The sequence below is a fragment of the Leptonychotes weddellii genome, chromosome 4 (assembly GCF_054177405.1).
Source record: "Leptonychotes weddellii isolate Sample4059 chromosome 4, ASM5417740v2, whole genome shotgun sequence".
NCBI classification, from domain to species: Eukaryota; Metazoa; Chordata; class Mammalia; order Carnivora; family Phocidae; genus Leptonychotes; species Leptonychotes weddellii.
The window spans coordinates 92493689-92518033 of record NC_138372.1 but is presented as its reverse complement, the minus strand read 5'-3'; the positions used below and the strand labels follow the sequence as shown (position 1 = coordinate 92518033).

The 24345-nt window shown below is 41.0% G+C and overlaps 2 protein-coding genes across 2 annotated transcripts in view; both read left to right on the top strand.

Annotated features, from left to right (window-relative positions):
* The window catches only part of REG4 (regenerating family member 4), a 266112-nt gene that overhangs the window by 161858 nt on the left and 79909 nt on the right, over positions 1-24345 (top strand). The window lies entirely within an intron of this gene.
* NOTCH2 (notch receptor 2) overlaps positions 1-24345 on the top strand; it is a 157533-nt gene that overhangs the window by 96066 nt on the left and 37122 nt on the right. Inside the window, exons 6-16 of the mRNA XM_081815798.1 lie at positions 612-845; positions 2168-2323; positions 2998-3186; positions 4109-4222; positions 5052-5165; positions 7273-7506; positions 11346-11456; positions 17181-17373; positions 18702-18847; positions 21303-21416; positions 23805-23924. Of these exons, the coding sequence (XP_081671924.1) occupies positions 612-845; positions 2168-2323; positions 2998-3186; positions 4109-4222; positions 5052-5165; positions 7273-7506; positions 11346-11456; positions 17181-17373; positions 18702-18847; positions 21303-21416; positions 23805-23924 (1725 nt within the window). The remainder of the gene's footprint in view (positions 1-611; positions 846-2167; positions 2324-2997; positions 3187-4108; positions 4223-5051; positions 5166-7272; positions 7507-11345; positions 11457-17180; positions 17374-18701; positions 18848-21302; positions 21417-23804; positions 23925-24345) is intronic.

The following is a 24345-nucleotide window of genomic DNA, read 5'->3' as shown; positions in this document are numbered from 1 at the left end:
ATAGATGTCCATCAACAGATGAATGGATAAAGAAGATGTGGTATATATATACAATGGAATATTATGCAGCCATCAAAAAAATGAAACCTTGCAATTTGCAATGACATGGATGGAACTAGAAGGTATTATGCTAAGCGAAATAAGTCAATCAGAGAAAGATAAGTATCATATGATCTCACTGATATGAGGACTTTGAGAAACAAGACAGGATCATAGGGGAAGGGAGGGAAAAATGAAACGAGATGAAATCAGAGAGGGAAACAAACCATAAGAGACTCTTAATCTCAGGAAACAAACTGAGGGTTGCTGGAGTGGTAGGGGGTGGGAGGGATGGGGTGGCTGTGTGATGGACATTGGGGAGGGTATGTGCTATGGTGAGCACTGTGAATTGTGTAAGACTGATGAATCACAGACCTGTACCCCTGAAACAAATAATACATTATATGTTAATAAAAAATAAAAAGATTCATGTGAAGACCTGGTCTGCTGGGAGATCTGCTCGCCTTAATTTCAGGCAGGTCACATGAGGGTGAAGAATGTATGGGAGTGGGTATGGTACTAATCCTTTGAGACTTAAGAGCCCTAATCAAAGGCACTTCTTTCCCCCAAAGGACAGTTCTGCACAGAGGATGTGGATGAGTGTCTGCTGCAACCTAATGCTTGTCAGAATGGGGGCACCTGTACCAACCGCAATGGGGGCTATGGCTGTGTATGTGTTAACGGCTGGAGTGGAGATGACTGCAGTGAGAACATTGATGACTGTGCCTTTGCGTCCTGCACTCCGGGCTCCACCTGCATTGACCGTGTGGCCTCCTTCTCTTGCATGTGCCCAGAAGGAAAGGCAGGTAAGGCCAGCAGGACAGAACTGGAGTTCAGGGAAGGGGCCGGAGAGCATTCAGGATCTCTTTCACTCCCCGAGTTGTGTCCTTTTAATTAGCATCTGTAGGAATATGTTACTCAAGACTGTTCTTCTGGAAATATAATTGCTAGCCAAAGTACTATGAAATTAGTCTTCTTCTTTAGGACTTTTGACTCTCATCTCAAGTCTGCATACCTCAGTTTTTCATACCCCCCCCCCAAATGAAAGTAACTATTGCCTTGGGAGCATCTCTTGACCTCCTTAAGATCTTAGGCACCTCGGAAATTAAGATTAATTTCTCGGAAATTAAGACAAAATTAATAATAAATGGATTTAGAGACTTCATTTTGAGAGGAAATCTTGTACTCAGAAGGAGTCGGGAGGAGAGAAGCATTTGAACGCATTCCAGCTCTCAGTGTCTATGGAAATATTCCTCTAAGGGAGGACTTTTACTAACTGCAAAGTTAACATTGCTCTAGCCTCTCAAGTGAACAGCTCCCAGTCCTGGTAGAGAGCAGTGAAGGGAGGAACGTGACAGAAGAAGATAGCTTAACTGAGAGAACTTTGTGCCCAGCACTTTTGAAGTGTTCTTAGATCTGTGCCTTTCCAAAAGCCCCACCTCCAGCTTTGTAGAAGAAGCCTTGGTTACCTGTTCTTAAGCTAATTGCAGACTGGAAAATCCAGTTCCCATGTGAACTACACAGAACATGAGGCCTCGTAATACCTTCAGAGTCCTGAGGGCACTTGAGCCAGGAATGTTGACGCTATTGAAAAGGCTGCCCTGGTATAGACTGACGATGTTCAGCTGTGTTTTTCCTTCTGCGGCTAGCAAAATACCGGTGGCCCCTGATCATCAGGTAGCATAATTTGGGGAAAGTAGGTTGCTAAATAAAATATAAGGTGCATGTAATATTTGGAATATATAGTAAAAAATGATTTGTTACTTATTTGAAATTCAAATTGAACTGGGCATCCTCTACTTTTATTTGCTAAATCTAGCATCACTATCAGAAGGATATCTTCATTGTCTAACCATCTCACTCTATGGCCTGTAGATGACTCTACCCGTGAGGAGAGGTCTAGCGGAGGGCTCAGGGTCAGAGCACCAGGGTTGTCTACAGCTCTTTGCTTGCTGTTAGCTATAGCATGTGCCTAAGGTAGGATTAGGTAAAGGGGAAGTTGCCTCTAAATCTCCATATTGGATTTTGGTGAGGTGACCGTAAGGTTTTCCCTCCTCCATGAAAGAGAAAACTCTTCTTCAAGTAAGAGACATTTTCTCTTTATTCTCCTTGCCCCACCCTATGACAGGTCTCTTATGTCATCTGGATGATGCATGCATCAGCAATCCTTGCCACAAGGGGGCACTGTGTGATACCAACCCCCTGAATGGGCAGTATATTTGCACCTGCCCCCAAGGCTACAAAGGGGCTGACTGTACAGAAGATGTGGATGAGTGTGCCATGGGTGAGTACGTGGAACCTTTCCTATTCCTCATGCTGTCTGTTGAGCTCAGCAAGCATTCAGAAGCAAAACCTCAGATCTCTCCTGTTACCTGCCCACTGTTTACAACCTTTCAGTGTAAAGATATATTCTGTTCTGACAATTGAATATATAGAAGGTCTGTACCCGATTCTTTTATTTATTTATTTATTTATTTTATTTACTTTTTTTTTAAGATTTTATTTATTTATTTGACAGAGAGAGAGACAGACAGCGAGAAAGGGAACACAAGCAGGGGGAGTGGGAGAGGGAGAAGCAGGCTCCCCACTGAGCAAGGAGCCCGATGAGGGGCTCGATCCCAGGACCCTGGGATCATGACCTGAGCCGAAGGCAGATGCTTAACGACTGAGCCACCCAGGCATCCCTGTACCTGATTCTTAATAGGAAGCCCTACTTTAGTAGACAGTTTGGGCAAAGGGAGCAGAGAATCACAAGAGTTGAGATTGCTCTAGTCTGTCTTTCCTTTCCTTTCGTTTCTTTCCTTGTTTTTTTTAAGGAAGAAAGTAGGAAGTTGAGAACCAGATTATTAAAGGCCTGGCTCTCATGTGCTATAACAATCAGACCTACTTCTGTAATCCACATCTGTGGAAACTCCATCAAAGTACTTTGATCCCAGTAATTGGTGCTTTATTTTCCAGCCAACAGCAATCCTTGTGAGCACGCAGGAAAATGTGTGAACACAGATGGTGCCTTCCACTGTGAATGTCTAAAGGGCTATGCAGGGCCTCGTTGTGAGATGGACATCAACGAGTGCCATTCCGACCCCTGCCAGAACGATGCGACCTGTCTGGATAAGATTGGAGGCTTCACGTGTCTGTGCATGCCAGGTACATGGGCCCACCCAGTGTGTGGGGTCTAGACTAAACACACTGCCCCGCACTTCTCAGTATAGGGTGGCAATTTCATGAGCTCTGTCAGCATTTAATTCCCAGCCGAGGGGACCTTTAAGGAGTAATGCAGTGCTAGAATTCTTAGAGCTATGGAGACCAAATTAAACAAGTCTATATGTCAACATCAGTTACATGTAAGAGAAAAATTCAGAAGTGATTGTTTTTATGCAAGTATTATTTGATTTAACAAAGGATTTACAATAAGAATCCTTTAAATAGCAAACTTTTCTGATCTCTTGATATATTATAAATACCATACTGTTGCATTTATAGCAGTTATTTTACCCATAATTATATAGGAACTTGCCATTTGTCCATAGTGATGTGCATACAATTAGTTGTATTCTGGAGTTCTTCTGCAGAAACCATTTCTTGAATCCTTAGAGAGCTCAGGTAAATCTAGGATAAAATGACACAGGACAGTGGCTGCTTTGCCAGATTAAGGCTGCTAGCTGCTGTAGCATTGGGAGGCCCTCCTGACCTTGACTTGTACCCTGAGAGCAACAGCATCTCCAAGTCAGCTGGTCTTTGGGAACATCAACTAGGGCCTGGTGCTGTTCTGAAAGTGAAGCAGGGACTGGTCAGAGACATGAGGCAGTCTTTGCTGTGGCATGCTGTGTTTTGCTAGTGTCTTTGGAGGTAACTTCTCCCTCTTCACTGTGGCATGGATATCTTGCAGTATTCTCCTCTCTCACTGATACTTGCAGTGACTATTTCCCATCATGGCAGAGTCCCCTTTGACTTCTGCAGAAATGTTCATACTCATAGAGGATATAGTCATCTCTGCAAATTTGTGCTTTCTTGGCTAGAGTATGCCTTTCTCTCTTTCTAAGCCACTTGTGTGGTCCAATTTGTTCAGGTTTCAAAGGTGTGCATTGTGAATTGGAGATAAACGAATGTCAGAGCAACCCTTGTGTGAACAATGGTCAGTGTGTGGATAAAGTCAATCGCTTCCAGTGTCTGTGTCCGCCTGGTAAGTGCCCACCACCTGCCCCTGTTTTCTTTGAAAGCACAAAGCTGCCTGACCACAGGGAAGGGAGGAGGAGAGAATGTGTGTGGGCTGTACATGAGGAAGTCATTAAAGTGAGCACTTCAGCATAGGAGTATGTGCAGAAATGGGGAGTTTGTTTCAGCTAGTGGATCATTCCAAATCCTTTGTGGCCAGAAGTCCAAGTCTATTCTGAATGGCCCATGACCTCTCCGTCTGTGTGTATATTTCAGAAAGGTCATACCTCACAGAAGCCTTGGTTGTAGGCTATTCAGGGTTTTTTTCCCCCCATGGGTCATATTCTTGAAGCCCCTCTGTGAGATTTTTATTTTTAGATATTTCACCCTGGGTCCAGAAACAAGCAGCACAAGTCAGTTTTTTCCAAAGAACACTCTGTGTCTCCTTCTGCTCCCCAAAGCTCTTCTTGAAGACATGCCAGATTTTCTGCCACAGACAATAGCCTCTCAAGTTGTTTCTTTAGAGAGGTTCCAGTTCCTCTGAAGCTGTACTCACTTGTTTGAGGGCTCCATGTATAACCATTTAGTCCTTACTTCAACTAGAAGTGAAATCTGTACTGGGAAGACACAGAGGTGGAGACACACCCAGTTGCCTCTGATGCCCTGAGCTTCTCCCAGTTATCCTAGTTACCTGTTGGGAAGAATAATTTTATGTTTGCTGAGCCATTGGTTTAAGCCCTGCTGGTAACTTAACCCAACCCTCCGTGGGCATCCTTCTCATAGGATATCATAGGTACACCTTAGATAGACAGACATGGGATAGTCCTTTGACTGTGTCATCACTCTGTCCTTTTAAGGTTTCACTGGGCCAGTTTGCCAGATTGATATTGATGACTGTTCCAGTACTCCGTGTCTGAATGGGGCGAAGTGTATTGATCACCCAAATGGCTATGAATGCCAGTGTGCCACAGGTAAGACTGCCCTCACTTTTTATCCCCCTGGTAGGTCCATTTGAACAAAATAGGAGACTGTCCTCTTCTCGCTGTCCTACCAAGCCAGTCCACTAATGGGCTGCTCTGGGTTTAGAGAGAGCTGCTTCTAGCATATTTTTTGCTGCTCTCACTGTTTCCTTCTACAACACCTGCCTCCTTCTCTACCACAATAGTGGCCTGGCTTGGACATTTCGATTTGGTGTCCATGTCTTTCTGGGACAGATTTTGGCAGCCGTGAGTTTCCAGCTGGCTTGACTTACTCCTTTGGGAAAGGGAAGAATTCCAGCTGAAAGCTATTTTTCACTGGGGCTTCTCAGCAGGAGGCCTGTCTCTGTGTTTCTTGGGGCAAGTGCTTGAACAAAGGCCCAGAAATCTAAGGGCCATTGTGTGAAAGTGCAGAGGTTTTCTGCATAAAAGACTGCTCAGGCCCTGAGAGTCAGGTGTGTATCTGAACAGGAGAGAGAGCTCTGTCTGGGAAAGTTTAAGTCCTCTTTCCTGACTTCTGCTACTACAGTGACAAAGAATCTGTTTACAAATAGTCTACATTTCTGATCTGTGGCCACATTTCTCATTTGGGAGTGGATTTGAATAAGCCAAACGTCCCTTGTTACACATTTGCTTCTGCACAGACCAGTATTATAGAGAAAGACTAGAAATAATTAGAAAAAATGATTTCCCAATTTATTTTTTATATGACCACTTAAGGGAGAAAGAAGTTATGGATATAATTCAAGACCTTTTTCTTATTTTAGAAGATGGATTCTTAAAGGATTTTAAACATCATGTGCATGATTTCTTTCTGATGACAGAAAAGGAAACTAAGTCACAAAAATAAACACAGAGAATGAGTGTTTTGGTAGTACTGGAACATTACCATTTACTGGACCTCCTTAGATTAGGTCCTGTCAGATGAACCACTTAACTGCTTTCTCTTTTCATGAACTGTTATCCTTGGTCGGAGAAGTTCCAGGTTTTGTCGTCCTCTGGCCAGATTATCCTCCTAGAGAATAACCTTCACTGGAGAGAGTTTAAAAACCTTGAATTCAGGGCGCCTGGGTGGCTCAGTTGGTTAAGCGACTGCCTTCAGCTCAGGTCATGATCCTGGAGTCCCTGGATCGAGTCCCGCATCGGGCTCCCTGCTCGGCGGGGAGTCTGCTTCTCCCTCTGACCCTCCCCCCTCTCATGTGCTCTCTCTCTCCTCTCATCCTCTCTCTCAAATAAAAAAAAAAAAAAAAAATCTTTAAAAAAAAAAACAAAAAAAAAACCTTGAATTCATGTTTAAAAGGGAAGAGAGCCCCTGTTCCTTTAAAATCCTTTAAAAGAATGGATTGAATGAAGGAGGCTTTATTTACCCCTTTTTCTTTTAAATGCTCATAAATTTTCATTCTATTTAACAGGTATTTATTAAAAACTTAGTATATGGGCGCCTGGGTGGCTCAGTTGGTTAAGCGACTGCCTTCGGCTCAGGTCATGATCCTGGAGTCCCGGGATCGAGTCCCGCATTGGACTCCCTGCTCGGCAGGGAGTCTGCTTCTCCCTCTGACCTTCCCCCCTCTCATGTGCTCTCTCTCTCTCTCTCAAATAAATGAATAAATAAAATCTTTAAAAAAAAAAAAACTTAGTATATAAGCATAGTACTCAGGGAGGGTTTGAGAGGGATAAAGAAAAGTTCTCTGTCCTCTAAGGTCAGAATTGGGGAGATAAGGTACACGTAATCATTAATACAGTATCTGCATGTTGGTTTTGGGAAGAAAGGAATATAGAGGTAAATATATAATGGAAAAATATTGAGGGCTGTTCCCCATTGAAGCCCACTATGGAATGAAGATGCAGTTAAAGTATCTCTGTAGTGAAACCATTGATCGTCATTTGAATTCTACAAATTTGATTTGAAAAACTTTATTTTAAGCACAACTCTAGGCTTGCCTTATACATCAGGCAAATAGTCGGCTTTAGCTGCTCATTGTCTACAGCATGAACTGTTTGAGACATGAGGCCTGTAAGATAAGTGGATGTGGCCACACCTACGTTCAGGTGTGGAGTGTCTGACTGGGTTTCAAGCCTTCTTGGTAAAATTCCTTCCCAGGGTTCACTGGTGTGTTGTGTGAGGAGAACATCGACAACTGTGACCCTGATCCTTGCCACCACGGCCGGTGTCAGGATGGGATTGATTCCTACACCTGCATCTGCAACCCGGGGTACATGGGTGCCATCTGCAGTGACCAGATAGACGAGTGTTACAGTAGCCCCTGCTTGCATGACGGCCGCTGCATCGACCTGGTGAATGGCTACCAGTGTAACTGTCAGCCCGGCACGTCAGGTAAGCCGCTCTGCCTGTGTCTCCTCTGGGCCTTCACCTCCCCCAGCAGTTTACACACAGGTCTCAGGCTGTCCTGGTGCATGCTCAGATCCTGGAAAAAGAATCCTGATTCTGAGATGCACAGCCAGAGCTATAGCCAGAAACATCTTAGAGGCAGACATCTCTGGCCACTGGAGAAATCAGAGGCAATAGCTTTGCAAAACTGATGATTTTGGGTGTGTGTTTTTCATTAAAAGGAGCCACACCACTTCAAAAAATTGAAATTTTTATTTAAAATTGGAATCCCTGTTGGCTTTATGGCTTGATTTGATTATCGTTTTTTCTTTAGCCTCCACCACGCTCAGATTAATGAAGCTGGCCCTGTCCCTTCTCCCTCCCTCCTGTCCTTCTAGTTGTGTTTTTCTCTGTTTCAGAGTCCAGTGTCTTGAATGTCTCTGGTGGGCCTTGGGCATTTGGGGGATTCTCAGGGAGAAGGGAGACTTTGCAGCACCTCCCAGTCCTTGTAAATGAGAATGCAGAGCCACCACTTCCCTCCCCAAGTTCATTGCTGTTTCCCTACTCTGGTTGAGTGACTGCTTGTTAGGTGGGAGGGCATGCTGCTCCTTGCTGGGGGAATGTTGAATCATTTTCTCAGGCAGCAGCATTTCACAGGTTTCACTGGGGTCTGTTTTACTTATTCGAGGAATAATTATGGTCACAACTGTGGTTAATGGACAGAGAAGTACTATGTCTCAGATCAAAGAAAATGTATTAGTGGAAGATTAACTAGTGTGTGCCTTTGCTAGAAGGGAACCTGCCAATACAAGGGAGTGATTTATTGAGAACTCATTCTTGATTTAAGGAAAATGGCCTATGTAGGGGGCAAAGGTGGGGGAGGTGGTTAACTGCCCTCATTTTATTTTGTTATTTCCAAATCCATTTCTTCAAACTTGTCAAAGGCCCTGGTCTTCATCCAGGACCTCGTACATGCCAAGTTTGAAAACAAAGTCCTTTTTGAGTTGCTCAAGCATACGAAAAACATCCCATGCCTTCACAGTTGAAAATGCCTTCCCCCTCCCCACATTTAGATAACTCACTAAAAGGGCTGAATAGATCTTTGTGAAACCTTCCAAAAGCAATTTGCTTCCGGGCTGGTCCCCAGACATGAGAAATTGCAGTACGAAAAGAAATTTGAGAGATTTACAAGCAATTGAAAGGATGCCTTTAGAATGGTGGAGCTGTTTTAGGCTTTGCTATCATCCCCATTATAACAAATGTACTGGAAACCTGGGTGAGTGGTGGGTTGGCAAGCACTTTGTTTTCTCTGGGATTATATCATTATGCCAGGATGTATCAGGTGTATTCCCTGGGGAGGACAGAGAAGACAAGGTGTAAGTAGCTGTCACTGAGAAATGCAAGAAGTAAATTCGAGTGGTGTGCAGGCAGCATAGAATGAAGGCCCAGAATCTCTCAGAAAACTGCCAAGTCCCTTCCTGTGGCTGTTGGGAGAATTAAAGCAAAGAGATGCAGGCATCATGAAAAAGTCTTGGTCTGTAATGGGTGGAGAAAGCCCTGACATGTACTAAGGGCCTGGATGAATGGGTCTATTTAATTAGTCATTATGAATAGACTCCTGAGTTCTAGAGGAAGAATCCTTGACCCATTCATAACATGGTCCTGAGTTGGTAGGTTGGGGTTTGGATGAGTATAGACAGAAGGGATACTTTACAATATGCTGGCTATAATTGTGGTTTCTCACTTACTGGGTACTTAAAGTACCCAGTAAGCTTCTTTTACCCGTGGCCTTATGATGGGAAACTGTTCTAAGTAAGTTTTTTTTAGGTTTTAAGTCACAGGAACCAACTTGACTAGTTTAAAGACTCTTTAGCAAACAAGCAAACAATAGCTACAAAATAGACAAGGAATTTAGTGAAAGCACATAGAAGTATCTTACAGATTCCAAGTGAGAATTGATCAATAAGGCTTTGCAAAAATTAGCAGGAAGCAGAGCAATCTGTAGACCCTGGGTCCCCCAGGTCTTATTCCATTGTTCCAGTGAGAAAATCTCCTTGTCCCGTCTAGGGCAGGGTATCTGTTCCTGCTCGAATAAAATATAGCCTCCTGTGGCCTACCATGGTCAATTTTGGGTAAATGGGGGTTATCAGCCAATGGCTAGATAATTCTCCTAAAAGTATGCACTTGTATACGAGGCATATGGAAACTCTTGCCTCATCTGTGGCGAGTGAGGCAGCCTGACCTCATTAATAACAGTGACCAGTATGGTGTGGCAAAGAGCGTAGAATCCAAAGTGCCTGGGTCACATCCTGGCTGTGCTGCCATAATTGTGCAAGTCCATGATAGAGTGGATGTAACGCAACTTGATGTGCCAGTTGAGTGAGAAGACTAAAGAAAAGTTGTGTAAAGTGGGAGGCAAAGTACTTGCACATAATAATGACTCAGTAAATTTTTAATGTAATTATTATTATTAAATATTAATACAAAGTATGAATGAACCAAAGTTTTCGCATTTTTTCATGGAAATTTTGTTAGTTTATATCGTTTTTACCAGGCTTTATTTTTGGATTTTTTTAAACTACCAAGGCATTTTTCTATGAATGGGAAATAAAGCATCACTAAATTCATATTAAGTAAATGACAAAATATCATGAGTATTTTTATAAAATGATGGTAGAAATTATGATTTGTATATCCCTACTGTTTAGTTACCCATATCTAGAATTACGCCTTTCATAATATAGCCAAACTCTACCATTCTTCAGGGGAATGGGCCAGAACGGAGGCAGCACAGCCCCAGGGGAAGATGCCAGACCCTGTAAGATTTATCCTGAACTTATGTCCATAATAGTGACAGTTTCAAGCTTCTGGCAGTGGATACAAGTTCCAAAATTCTAGTTTTCATGCAAAGGCTTAAATTTTATTTTTGGAACACAGTACTGCCAGTTTTCCTTGAAATGACAGGTTTCCTTCTTTCACTTAATGTTTGCTAAATACTTAGGTCTGAATAGCCCTGGTTCCTCTGTCAGTTGTTCTCTCATTTAAAATGGGATTCCATGGGGCGCCTGGGTGGCTCAGTTGGTTAAACAACTGCCTTCGGCTCAGGTCATGGTCCTGGAGTCCCGGGATCGAGTCCCGCATCGGGCTCCCTGCTCGGCAGGGAGCCTGCTTCTCCCTCTGACCCTCCCCCCTCTCATGTGCTCTCTGTCTCTCTCATTCTCTCTGTCTCAGATAAATAAATAAAAAATCTTTAAAAAAAAAAAAAAGGGATTCCATGGAAAAAGCATGTTCGGTTCAGAACTCAAACAGTCAAACAACTGCTTTTCCCGGAAGCAACTGTGTACTTTGGTATGCCACAGAATGCTTTATTTCCCATTTCATTACACAGAACAGTAGATACATATTCAAAGGTCAAGATACAATAAAAATATAAAGGTAATTTTGACTTCTTCACCAAAGTCATTATTAAGTGAGGCTGTCTTTTTGTTTGGTTTAAATTGTGAGTGCATGGAAGTTAAGAATATAACGACCACTAACTAGTACAATTTGGCACCACTACCTTGATTCCTGCTAACATGCCAACAATCCCACCCCCATGGCTTTTGCACCGTGAGTGCAGATGCCAACACACTGAAACAGGCAGATAGTGGGATTCACACTTAGTATGATTCACAAAATAGTTTTGACCTCATAGTCTCCCTGACGGGGTCTGGAGGACTACACTTTGGAGATCTGATGCTTTACTCTACCCAGGGTTGGCTGGATACTCTTGAGATTTCTCAACACCTAGTATCACATGCTATTTTTGTGATAATACTGGTTTCTTTTTGCTTTTATCTTTGCAGGTGTTAATTGTGAAATCAATTTTGATGACTGTGCAAGTAACCCTTGTGTCCACGGAGTCTGTATGGATGGCATTAATCGTTACAGTTGTGTCTGCTCACCGGGATTCACAGGTAATACCCTTTTTGTTGGGAGGTCCCAGCCCTGTCACTTTGGGAAAGGGGCATCTAAAGAAAAATCACTTTTCAAATGTTTCCTATTTCTTTATCTCTTGGAAGGTTAGAAGTTTCTTTCTGTACTTCTCTGGCCCAGTTTTCTACTTACAGGCCTTCCCTGAACTGTAACATGAAGCTTTTCATTAGTTAGGGTTTTTAGACCATGTGTTGTGGCTACCTGAAAAGCATTTCTAGTTATACCATGAGTTTGTCACTGTGCTTGAGTTATATAGCGTTTAATGACACCTTTAATTTGCTACACTTAGGAATGAATGCCTTCATAAAAGTATAGCCAAGATAAAATTCTATGAAAACACTAAATGCTTTTTTCTGAGTACTTCCTCTTGTGGGAGATTGTGGATGAAGCCAGAAGTTGGGAGGACCAAGCTAATTTGGCTATCGCAAGGGAGATCTTTTCTCACTAGAAGGAAGAAAGTTAAATGGCTAAAATAAAATTGGTTATAATTATTATAAGTAGTTAGAACATTTACACACCCATGCTTATATGCACACACACAAACATAAATCTTCTCTCTCTTTTGTTGTTGATAAGATTGCCTTTATCTTTTACCCTCCTGATCAAAAAGTGGTAAGGGCTACTGAGAAATCTGAGGCATCTTACAGACACATCTGTTTGTTAATGGCACCATCAGAGGACATATGTGATGCCTCTCCTATTCTTTCTAGACAGTGCCACATGCAGGCAGGCACTTATAATGTTACCATTTAATAAATACCATGTGGTCATTTGCAACCAATGTGAGAAATTTCCCTCAGAGCTTTTTAAACCATGATATCAAAAGGCATTCAGGGCCAAGTGAAGTGAATGTCTGCCTCTCGCTTGCCGGGAAGTTACTTTCCTGTATATTTCACAATCCTTTCTCCTGCTTGGCATGATTGTGGATGCTAGGGAGTAATGTTTGTGGCCCACACAGGTCACTGAGATCTCTGCTCAGGGGAAGATCACTCAGAAGACGGGCATGATGAAAGCTGTCATATCTAGTGCCCAGCACTGCTGGTAGTAGCCAGCTGTACTTCTGGGTCCTGAAACTTGTTACTCCCAAGATTAAGTGACAGCCAATTAAATACACAAAAATTCCTGCTAGATAGGATAATAGGTGCATTTTTGTTAAATAGGTAACAAGAGAATAGCTACCATTTATTAAGAGCTTATTTTGAGCTAGGAGTAGGTGGCCTAATCTCGTTTAATTATTACAGCCATTATCATTCCTATGGTATTGATGAGAAACCCAGAGTTTAGAGAGGTTAAATTACAGGTGCACTGTGGCCAGGATTCCAGTCCAGGTGGTCCTACTCTAGAGCCCATGCCCATTCTCACCTCACCAGACAGCCTAACTGGGTGCCTGTTCCGGCTTCTTTTTAGATATGTAACCCTTACACTGGACCTTTTTTTTTTTTTTTTAAATGCCAGTAAATCATATTCTCTCTCTTTTTAACATTTCAGCAAACCAAGGAGGTCAAGGAGGGAGGACATAGGCTAAAAATATTCTAAAATAAACCTAAGGTATAACATGAAATTACATAACTAAGAACTGGAATGTTTTGGTTACTGGGTGGTACTCTGTTCTTGGAACGATTTTCTATGTCTATTTTTTTCGTTGTTTTTTTTTTTTTTAATCAGCTGCCGAAAATACCACAGATAACTCTGGTATTATATATACATGAGCTGTGAACCTGAGGTGTTTTATCCTTTCCTTTGTTTTATTTTAACACTACTACCTTTTTCTTCTTCTTCTTTTTTTTTTTTTTACAATTCTCATGACAGCTTTGACAGATATAAATGAATTTTTCTTTTTAAGACTAAATTCTGTATTCTCCTCAGACCTCTTTATACTTACTGATTGGGAAATGTAAGGAGTCAAATGACACTTCTACAAGCTAGTTTTCAGTTTTACAAACTCCTTTTTCAGTTTCGCCTTCATATCTATTATTTTGCTGACTTCTCATAACAGTCCATAAAAGCAGATAGGTTGAATAAGAAACCAAAAGCATAGGCAACAAAAACTAAAATAAGCAAGTGGGACTACTTAAACTAACGTGCTTCTGCACAGCAAGGAACAATAAGTTGAAAGGCAGCCTATAGGTTGGGAGAAAATATTTGTAAACAATGTGTCTGAAAAGGGGTTAATAATATCCAAAATGGTATAAAGAGCTCATACAAGTCAATAGCAAAGAAGCAAATAATCCAATTTAGAAACAGGCAAAAAGCAAGAAAAAAAAATTTTTTTTTCTATGTATGGTGATGGATGTTAACTAGACTTATTATGGTGATCATTTTGCAGTATAGACAAATATCAAATCATTCTGTTGTACACCATAACTAATATGTTATATGTCAATTATAGCTCAATTTTTAAAAAACACATTAGGCAGAAGTAGCTAAACACAATTTTAGAAATTATTTTTGGAAAATTCCTAATAATTTCCAGATAGAGGATACTAGAAGTATCCACTGTAATTTTCAGAGCTACATGATTTAACCACAGACTGATTGTATTTTTAAGCTGTAAATCATTATTTGTACTTAGAAACCCAGTGTCATCTGAAACAGGTGAAGTTTTGAAAGCTTCACTATCTACCAAACCCTAGTAGTTTTCAAAAAGCATTTGAAAGGCTAATCATGAGTAACAGATCTACCAAGGTAGCTAATCCTCATTATAATGTCATTATTAAACTATATAAAATCACCAAAGTACAATAAAAAGACATATGTATGAATTTTATAATCTCTACTCTCTCTAAATCTCTTATAGTAGTTTCTAATCAGTAGTAGAGTGTATAATTTATATATATAAATATATAAATTTATAATTTATAAATATTTAACATACAATTGCTTTTTGGTTCTTTGGCCCTTAGTTAACCTAATAATAGCATATCCCGAACAGGCACACTGTTTCTCTCTCTCTCTCTCTCTCAAATAAATAAAGTCTTTAAAAAAAAAAGAAAGAAAGAATAAAATCTTGCTATTTGAGACAACATGGATGGACCTTTAGGTCTTTATGCTAAGCGAGATAAGTCAGAGAAAGACAAATACTGTATGATATCACTTGTATGCAGAATACAAAAATGCCAAACGCATAAAAATAGAGTAGAATAGTGGCTAGCAGGGGCTGGGCTAATTGGGGAGATGTATTTAAGGGTACAGACTTGAAACTAGTAGATAAATAAGGTCTGGAGACCTATCACAGCACAGTGATTATAGTCAGCAATACTGTGTAATAAACTTCAGAGTTGCTAAGAGAGTAAGTCTTAATTGGTCTCACCACAAAAAAGAAATGGTAAATATGTGACGTAATAGAGGTGTTAGCTTAAAGTGATAATCTATTGCAATATATAAATGTATCAAATCAGTATGCCGTATACCTTTTTTTTTTTTTTTAAGATTTTACTTACTTATTTGAGAGAGAGAGAGCACGAGCCAGGGGGAGGGGCAGAGGGAGACAGAGAAGCAGACTCCCTGCTGAGCAGGGGGCCCGATGTGGGGCTCGATCCCAGGACTCTGGGATCATGACCTGAGCCTAAGGCAGACATTTAACTGACTGAGCCACCCAGGCGCCCCAGTATGCCTTATACCTTAAACTTATATGGTGTTATACATCAATTAGGTCTCAAAATATTAACAAGACAAAACACAAAAAGTAGATAATTACTATTCTCATTTAACAAGTAAGACAACTGAGAGATAAGAGCTTGATGTGTCCATGCAATGTATACAAATATATTTTGTATGTATTGAGTCACACAGCTAGGACTATGAGTTCCCAGAAGGCAGAAACCTCCCTAATCATCTTTTTAACCAGTGTCTAAAACAGTGTCTAGCATGGAGAAACAGTAAATATTGCTGAGTGAATGACTACAACTCACATATGGGACTTCTGACATCCAATCCAGTCTCTCAAGTGGACTATACCATGCTTTTGTTTATTAAACACTAATTTGTTGAGTACCTACAAGGTGAGAAACATTGGTTAACTTCTCACTCGGTAGTTCCTGAGCCCAGTAAGATGCATAGCCTTGTGCTGGGCATTTCTGATGCTGGGTGGAAACTCCTTAAGGGTGGGACCTTGATAGTGAAGCTGCTGTCAGTCCACCTGGTAGACTGCATAAGGAGGCATTTAACCCTCTCGATTAAAGATGACTTGAAAATTGATTCTGGGAAGAGTTTTTAAAGCAAATGAGGAAAACCTGGGAGGAGAGACTTCTGAGAAAATGCTTCCTAAAAAGGACAGAAAAAGAAGGCTTTTTCCTCATTCTCCACTGGATAGCAGGCCAAGGATAGCTGTGCAGTTGAAGAGTTTGGGCTCCTATCTTGGTGCCAGTGGCAAACATCTAAAAAAAAATCTGAGGTTGAGGCTAAGAAAATAGTATTTTAAAATAAGTTATTAATAAAACGCTTAAGAGGAAAACAGCAACCACTACCAGATTATGGGTCTTTACCACAAGAACCACCAATAATGGTTTAGAGAGCAATGGAGAGTGAAAAAATGTTAATACCCATACTTTAAAGGGGTGTGGATCTATTTTATTTGGAATTTCCTGTTCTAAATGCAGGGTTACTCTTTCTTAAATAAAAATGCATGTTTTTATCTGAATCAGAAAATTGTATTCTTTGAAACTTAGAAATTCCTTCACAGCAGTTGCTTGTTGCCACTCATTTACAGAATTATGGGTTATTTTAAAATTTTATATCATTTTGGAGTATATAGTTAAATTTCAATTTTCAGATTTAACAAAGCAAAACTCATATAAGTGGCACACTTTATTCAGCTTAAAGCAACAAATGTCGAGGTTAGAGCTGACATCTTTTCAAAGTACAGCCTTGCGTAGGTTTTAGAGGAAGAATATATTCACTTAATTTCATATATTCTTAATAATTGTCTACATCAAAGTTTTCCAAAATATAACATTTGAACCATCTGCATTATTTAAAATATGGTTTGCTGGACTCTACCCATCACAATCTATGGTGATAGGGCTTAAGAATCTTCATTTAAAACAAGTATTTTAAGTGAGTCTTTTTGCACATTGAAGTTTGAGAACCACTGGTCTAGATTAAGAGACCTTGTATTATTTTCTCAGTTATCAGAAGACAATAAAATTATGTTTAGAATACCCTTCTTTCTGAGGCAGAAAATGGATTAATGCAACTCTAAGAATGAAAGCAAAATGGCTTTCTTTTTAACCAATATAATCATTAAATTAATAGTTTATTCACTAAGTATTCCGGGTAATTGAGATATACCATATGTAGAAATGTAAAATGTTGACTAACCTAAAAAATTAGTTTGCGGTGAACCAGCTGAGAACAGTGATAAAAGCTTCTTTGAGAGTACTCACAACAGCAGCAAGAGGGACAGCCAACTTTGGTAACATTTTTGAAGTTTCCCTATTTCTAAGATGGAGTAAAGAAGAAATATATATTGAAACACTGCGGTGCTGTTCCCCGCATTTTGTTAACTTGGCTGCATTACCGAAAGACTGTGCTGTTTGCTGCTTCCTCGCATGGTGCTAAGTGCTCTTAGGTGTTTATTATTTAAATCCTGCATTTGGTGCCCAAAGTATCTTATAAGATGGAAAGTGTCAACACAGTATCTCTCATAGTTCTGTGTCTCTTTGCTAAGCATTTTGGATTTGACAAAAGCTTTCCCTTCTCTACAGGGCAGAGATGTAACATTGACATTGATGAGTGTGCCTCCAATCCCTGTCGCAAGGGTGCAACGTGCATCAACGATGTGAATGGTTTCCGCTGTCTGTGCCCCGAGGGTCCCCATCACCCCAGCTGCTACTCACAGGTGAACGAGTGCCTGAGCAGTCCCTGCATCCACGGAAACTGTACCGGGGGCCTCAGTGGGTGAGTAGCTGCCATGTATGAATAGTTCCTTCTTGACTTGCAGCAAGCCAGTTGGGTTTCAGTACAGGCCATGCCCTGTGGAAGTCATTCAGGGGCTTGAGCTGAGTCTGGGTTACAGATTTTGGTAGTCTCCTTTAGTCTTCCAAACCACCACTTCTGCTCTACCTTCCATGACTGAATAGGTAGAAAATAGGGGGGTAGCAGCTCATGGGAGAAGTCCAGGATTATTTTGTGAGTCTTTGGCAATTGTGCTTTTAGAAATTATTGCAAGATTGAGTTTTGACGAAGGTTCTATTTGATCTTTCCCCCTGCTTAAAAAAAGCTCAGTTCTGTTCTATCATGGTACCAGTGTGTGCCACTGAAGTGGAGTTGGTCTCAGCTAACTTTAGACATGGCCCTGATAAAACATTCATGGTTTGTAAGCCCCTGAGAATTGTGTGATATGTTGATAGTACTTCTCTGGAAACTCAGAGTGTGATGTTAGGTCACACAAAATAGTCCTGTACTCTTGCTGTGCTTGCCAGAAGGTAGGGCTGTAGGCATTGCCATTTGCCATACTTACAACAAGTGAAAGAATGAAGAGTGTATTTAGGGAGAAATCAAGTAATTTTTCCAAATGAATTACCTCGGTATTCCTGTTTCAGAGTATGGCAGCCTGCAAAGTATCCCAGCCCATCTACCTTTTTCCTAAGGATCTCCAGACAAGAGAGCTTTTATTTCCTGATACCATACTCTAAGTGTTAATGATGTTCAAACTGTGAACAATGTACATGTATTTCAGACACCTTCATTCTTGTTCCTTTTCCTGCTCAGTTTACTCTACATGCTTTCTGGGGCAGGGTTTTAGGAGAGAACAAAGTATGTCTCATAAGTCAGACATCCCAGGAGTTCTTAGAGTGGCTTAGAGTCTCTGATACGAACATATTTCTTGGGTGTCTGTTTTGCATCAGAAGCAAATGATCCTAAGGTTTGCTTCACTTTAGTTTTATGTATAATAAAAGGCAGATTTAATGTGCCTTTCAGATTGGCCCAATATGTTTACCAACCACTGGTTACATATGAAAGCTCACTATAATTAATTAAGTTCTCTAGCATCTTGGTGAGCTGGGAAGCACCAGAAAAATCGGTTTACTAAGTACTCCAGAAAGGACCCACACAATTCACATTGTGTCCACAGCGATCCAAGTATAGATTCCTAGAAGAGTAGAAATGTGATTAGCTTACCCATGAGCTCCTCTGTCCCTCATTTCTTCACCAAGTCGTATATTTCACCTAAGACTCAATTGTACACTCATCCCCCCACAGTAAAGAATGCTCTATCCTTTCAGATACAAGTGCCTCTGTGATGCAGGCTGGGTGGGCCTCAACTGCGAAGTGGACAGAGATGAATGTCTCTCTAACCCATGCCAGAATGGAGGAACTTGTGACAATCTGGTGAATGGATATAGGTGTACTTGCAAGAAGGGCTTTAAAGGTGAAAACAAAAGTGCATATTTCTATCTCCCTTTATGCCTTTTTCTTATTGCATGTTCTTTTACTTCTTCCTTTCCCTTCCTTTGTTCCTATTCACTCTTATAGCAAACATAATTTGAGAACTTAGTATTTATAAGAACTTAATATTTTTACACTTGGGGAATAAAAACATAAAGAGATATGGATTCTATTAGCAGAGAGGTGAGCTACGGAACTATTTAAGGTGAGCACCTAGGATGCTATAGGATGGGAGAAAATATTTGTAAACAGTGTGTTTGAAAAGGGGTTAATAATATCCAAAATGGTATAAAGAGCTCATACAAGTCAATAGCAAAGAAGCAAATAAGCCAATTTAAAAACAGGCAAACCACTTACACAACTCTGGGCAGGTGTTCTAATTGTAAGCTCCCTGGTGCCGGTTTGATTCTACGGTAATTCAAAAGAGATTTGGGGAGTAGAATGAGAATATTGTCTCACTGTAATTATGATAGCAATCATGCCATGGAAGAATCCATGTGTTCCAAACCCTTCCAACAAATTATCTTACACACTGAGATAACCTAAATATATAGTCTACCTATGGCCTTCTGGAAAAATGTATTATAGTGGGTGTTGTGTAAATCATTTTTTAGTTGCCATTGTTGTATTTCCACCATCCAAGTTTTCTCTTAGAAACTCAAGAGTTGGGCGCCTGGGTGGCTCAGTCGATTAAGCGACTGCCTTCGGCTCAGGTCATGATCCTGGAGTCCCGGGATCGAGTCCCGCATTGGGCTCCCTGCTCGGCAGGGAGTCTGCTTCTCCCTCTGACCCTCCCCCCTCTCATGTGCTCTCTTTTTCTCATTCTCTCTCTGTCAAATAATAAATAAAATCTTTAAAAAAAAAAAAAAAAGAAACTCAAGAGTGAAATCTGTGGGTAAATCATTTATTTTGCACTCCTCCATCCACTTAGTGATTGATTTCCCCACTCAAAAATTGTGCCAGGCTACCATGATACATCAGTATGTTTCAGGGTCAATTTATTTGATTATTTGAAAATTTTCTGCGACTATACTTTAGTCATTAATTTTCTGATATATTACATTTGCAAAGAAATTTAAAAGTGCTTTTATTTCTTTGTCTCATTGAGACTTGCTGATCAACGAACAAAATAAAAATCAAAATGTAAAATCCAAAAGTGCATGACTGGTGAGTAGCAGAGTACAGTTTGAACCCAGACCTCTGTACTCCCAGACCACCATTTTTTTATCTACAGTGCATGCAGTTCCTCTATGTTGAGGCTCTGTGTCAGCCCTGTTGAAGATGCAGAGGTGTGTAATATTTGGGTACTGTCCTATCCCATTAATGCTTCCTTACTTTCCTCTTTTTCATAGAGGGAATAGATTCCATGTCTTGGATCAGGGGAAAACAGTTTTATGACTTCAGGAAGTACTACTACATCAATGGTAGAGACTGTGCATATGAAAGAGTAGGCATAAACCAGAGGCTTTGATTAATGTATTAAAAAAATATTATCCTTTGAGGCACTTGGATGGCTCAGTCGAATGAGCAGCCAACTGTTGATTTCAGCTCAGGTCATGATCTCAGGGTCCTGGGATTGAGCCCTGCATTGGGGCTTCACACTCAGCAGGAAGTCTGCTTGAGATTCTCTACCTCTGCCCCTCCCCCTGCTCATGCTCTCTCTCCCTCTCTCTCTCTCAAATAAATGAATAAATCTTAAAAAAAAATATTATCCCTTGATAAATTATACCCCTTTTTAGGCCCTCACCAACTACTTTGTATAGAAAGAGGTGATATTTAGATACAGCAGCAGAGTTTTCTTCTTGGTCCATTGTTGAGGAATTACTTGTATTTGGAGGTGCATTCAACCTTTAGACTATTAGAATATACTTCTTTTCTTTTTTTTTTTTTTTAAAGATTTTATTTATTTGACAGAGAGAGACACAGCGAGAGAGGGAACAGAAGCAGGGGGAGTGGGAGAGGGAGAAGCAGGCTTCCTGCCTAGCAGGGAGCCCGATGTGGGACTCGATCCCAGGACCCTGGGATCATGACCTGAGCCGAAGACACTTAATGACTGAGCCACCCAGGCACCCTAGAATATACTTCTTCCATTCATCTTTTTGACTGCGTTTTACTGACTGACTGTATGTATGTCAGGGACTTGCCACTGAAATGAAAGAACAGGTGTTCCAGTGGCCTAAAGAAATTCAATTTCTAGAGCAGTTAATATTTCCCAGGAGGGGTCCTGGGATCGAGCCCCGCATCGGGCTCCCTGCTCAGTGGGGAGCCTGCTTCTCCCTCTCCCTCTGCCCCTTCTCCCCCAACTCGTGCTCCCCCCCAAGTAAATAAATAAAATCTTAAAATATATATTTACCATGAAGAGGTTTGCTTAGCAATTTAGATGAGGAAGCTAACAGAAAGTTTCACTGTTTTGGGGTTTTCCCCTTTTCTGTCTACAGGCTATAACTGTCAGGTGAATATTGATGAGTGTGCTTCAAATCCGTGTCTGAACCAAGGAACCTGCTTTGATGACATAAGTGGCTATACTTGCCACTGTGTGCTGCCATACACAGGTGAGTTCTGCAGGTGAAAGGACCAGAGGGAATGTGTGTTCTTGCCTTGTAGTTCTAAACCCCAGAGTCTCAGAGACAGGTTCTGTGGGTCAGTGATGCTGCTCTGAGGAATCACTCCCTGGTCACCCATCCTGCCCTCACTGATTAGATCTTGAGCTCTGAGAAAACACTGTGACCTCTCTAGATGCAACTGGTAGGGGAACTCATTTGCCTTCCTTATACTTTGGGGTTTAAAATGTTTTTAAAATGATGTATGGCTGCTGGTTTCATTCATTATTTGAGTGGACCCAGTGTTGTCATGGCCTGTGTTCTTAGTCTTAGTTCAATAATACAACAACCACCACTTACTGATAATTTACTATATGCCAGACACTTTGTATACTTTGGATTCCTAATCTAGTACTCACAATAATTCTGTAAAGTAGAAGTTCCTATGACCATTTTATGCTGAGGCAGAGAGAAGTTACCTGCTGAAGGTCACATAGGTAAGTGGTAGATTTGCCCCCAAGTCCCTCTCAGTCCAAAGCTCTTCCTCTTAACAGCCCTTCTTCTCCTTACATTCAGTACCACTACGTCTCATTCAGAGAGGTATTGCCCGTTGGATGGCGATTACACACACAGAAGACATGGGTGTGACTTCAGTTCGTACCAAGTGTTTTTTGCTTCAGGTGGTATTTTAGGAGTGTGCTTGGACATTTATTTCTTCTTTGCATTTTCCTGCCTCATTACTGCTGTCTTGTGATTGTTTTGTGTGGTTGTATTTGTATGGCTTGTTTACCTCCTCATCATCCATTTTCTTCATCTGTGGAGAACAAAACAGAAATATGGATGATGGCTTTGCATGTTTCTCCAGTATGCAGCATGCAGGCAGGAGCATGGCTGAGTTCCTCCTCCCCTGTTAGGCTGTTATTAGTAGCTGTTACTAGTGACTCTAGCTGTTGAGAGTGGCAGTGGCCAAAACCGTAACTCTGTTACCTGAAAGACTTGGTGCTACATTGTTACCTTTGCCCCTCTTTGGAAGAAATGTTCATGGAGGCAAGCTGCATTTAGCCAGCCTCGTAGATAAAATTGAAGTTATTGGAGATCCCTAGCTATCCCCAGACAAAGGAAGCCTAAAAAATACATTTCATAATGACAGTGCTGATCACATTTGTTGATAGTAAGAGGAGCATCTCATAGCCAGAAAGACAGAGACTTGATGGCTGCAGGGAGATACAAGCAGGTGTCACTATGCTCAGTTATATCATAGGCTTACCTGAGTGTGATGTAGGTGTGAAAATATTTATTTTGTCTTCTTGCTAGTCAGATACTGTAAGAATATTTGGCTCTATGTTGGTTATTGGTTTTTCTTCAGATTAAGATCCCAATAAGGAATTTACTGTATATGAACTTTGGGAAATTATATTAGACTGAAAGCCTATGTAGATTAAAATTTCAGTGCTGAGTGTAGATAAGGGTTCTGTCATTGGGCTTTGCCAGCACGAAGGGAACTAAACAACATTGCCTTCTCTTGCGAGCCACTATTCTGACCAGATACTTTAAAAACTGGTTGGGTATGTTGGTAAAAATTTGTGGTAATTTTTTTTCTTTCTGAATATGAAATTTTAGGATAGTATTTTAAGTTGAGTTAGTTGTAACTTGACTTTAAAAAAACTCTTTTTCTTTTAATAAAAGTATTCCTTTTTTTTTTTTTCTGTGCTGTAAGCTTATATTCAGTATGCTAAGGGAGGAAATATTGGTATGCAAATATTAATGTCATGTTGCTGATGTTGGTATAAGGAGACATGTTACCAGGCAATCAGAATTACCTCACTGTTTCCTGCTTCCCGTGGCCTTCTGATCAACTCCATTGCCTTCTGGGACAGGCTAGCAGAGGTTGTGAGGAGTAGGAGGCTGTGTTGTTGCTTCTTCCTGGCTCACATGGAGGAGGATCTGTGTGGCTGAGCTTCTGAGTGGCTGACTCTTAGCTGTGGAGATGCAGAAACTATCGCACTGGGCTGATGCAGGTGTCCAAATCCATGATAGTAACTACCCATAATAATAAAGACAAGAGCAGCCCAACGGTTGTTGAGCACTCACTCTATGTGCCATGCTCTATACTAATAAAGACTTTGTTAACATTTTTTCATTTAGTCCTCAAAAGGCCTCTATGGGTTATGTACCATCCTAGTTCTCATTTTGCTTATGTGGAAGGCTCAGAGCAGATAAATAACTTGAGGTCACATAGTTAGTAATCAAGGTGGATAAGCCTCAAAGGACCTAGGTCTCTCAGATTCCAAAGTTTTTAACTGCTGCTTTAGACTTGAGTTCAGAGAGCATCCGTTGGTATAGAATTTGAAAAATTTGTCTCCTTGGCTGTTTCTCTAAATTCTGTCATTTGCTTTACAGGCAAGAATTGTCAGACGGTGTTGGCTCCCTGTTCCCCAAACCCATGTGAGAATGCTGCTGTTTGCAAAGAGGCACCAAATTTTGAGAGTTACACCTGCCTGTGTGCCCCTGGCTGGCAAGGTAGCAACATAGGAGTTAGAGAAACCAGGAGTTTTAAACGAAGTAGTCAGATCATCCGATTAACATGGAAGGCCCAGGTCTTCTGAGGCCTGCCCATCATCAAGAACACCGGCCTTGTATAGGACCTGCTAACTGGCATGACTTAGAAAGCCTTTTTCATTTTCATATCTTTGGGGCCCCCTAGTGGCTGGAAGAGTCCAGCCTGAGTCTAAAACCATGATGTTCTTTCTAAAGGAGTTTTACCACCTGGGCAAAACTTGCCCAAAATAATTTTGTGCGAGGGACACAAAGCCTTACAGGACTTCCCAAAGCAGGACACCAACCAGAATATCCCCATCTACTGAAGCTGCAGCTCAGATCCCCCATACATTTCTGTGGGACTCACCTTCCAAAGACAGGAGCATTCATTGCACCTGTATTT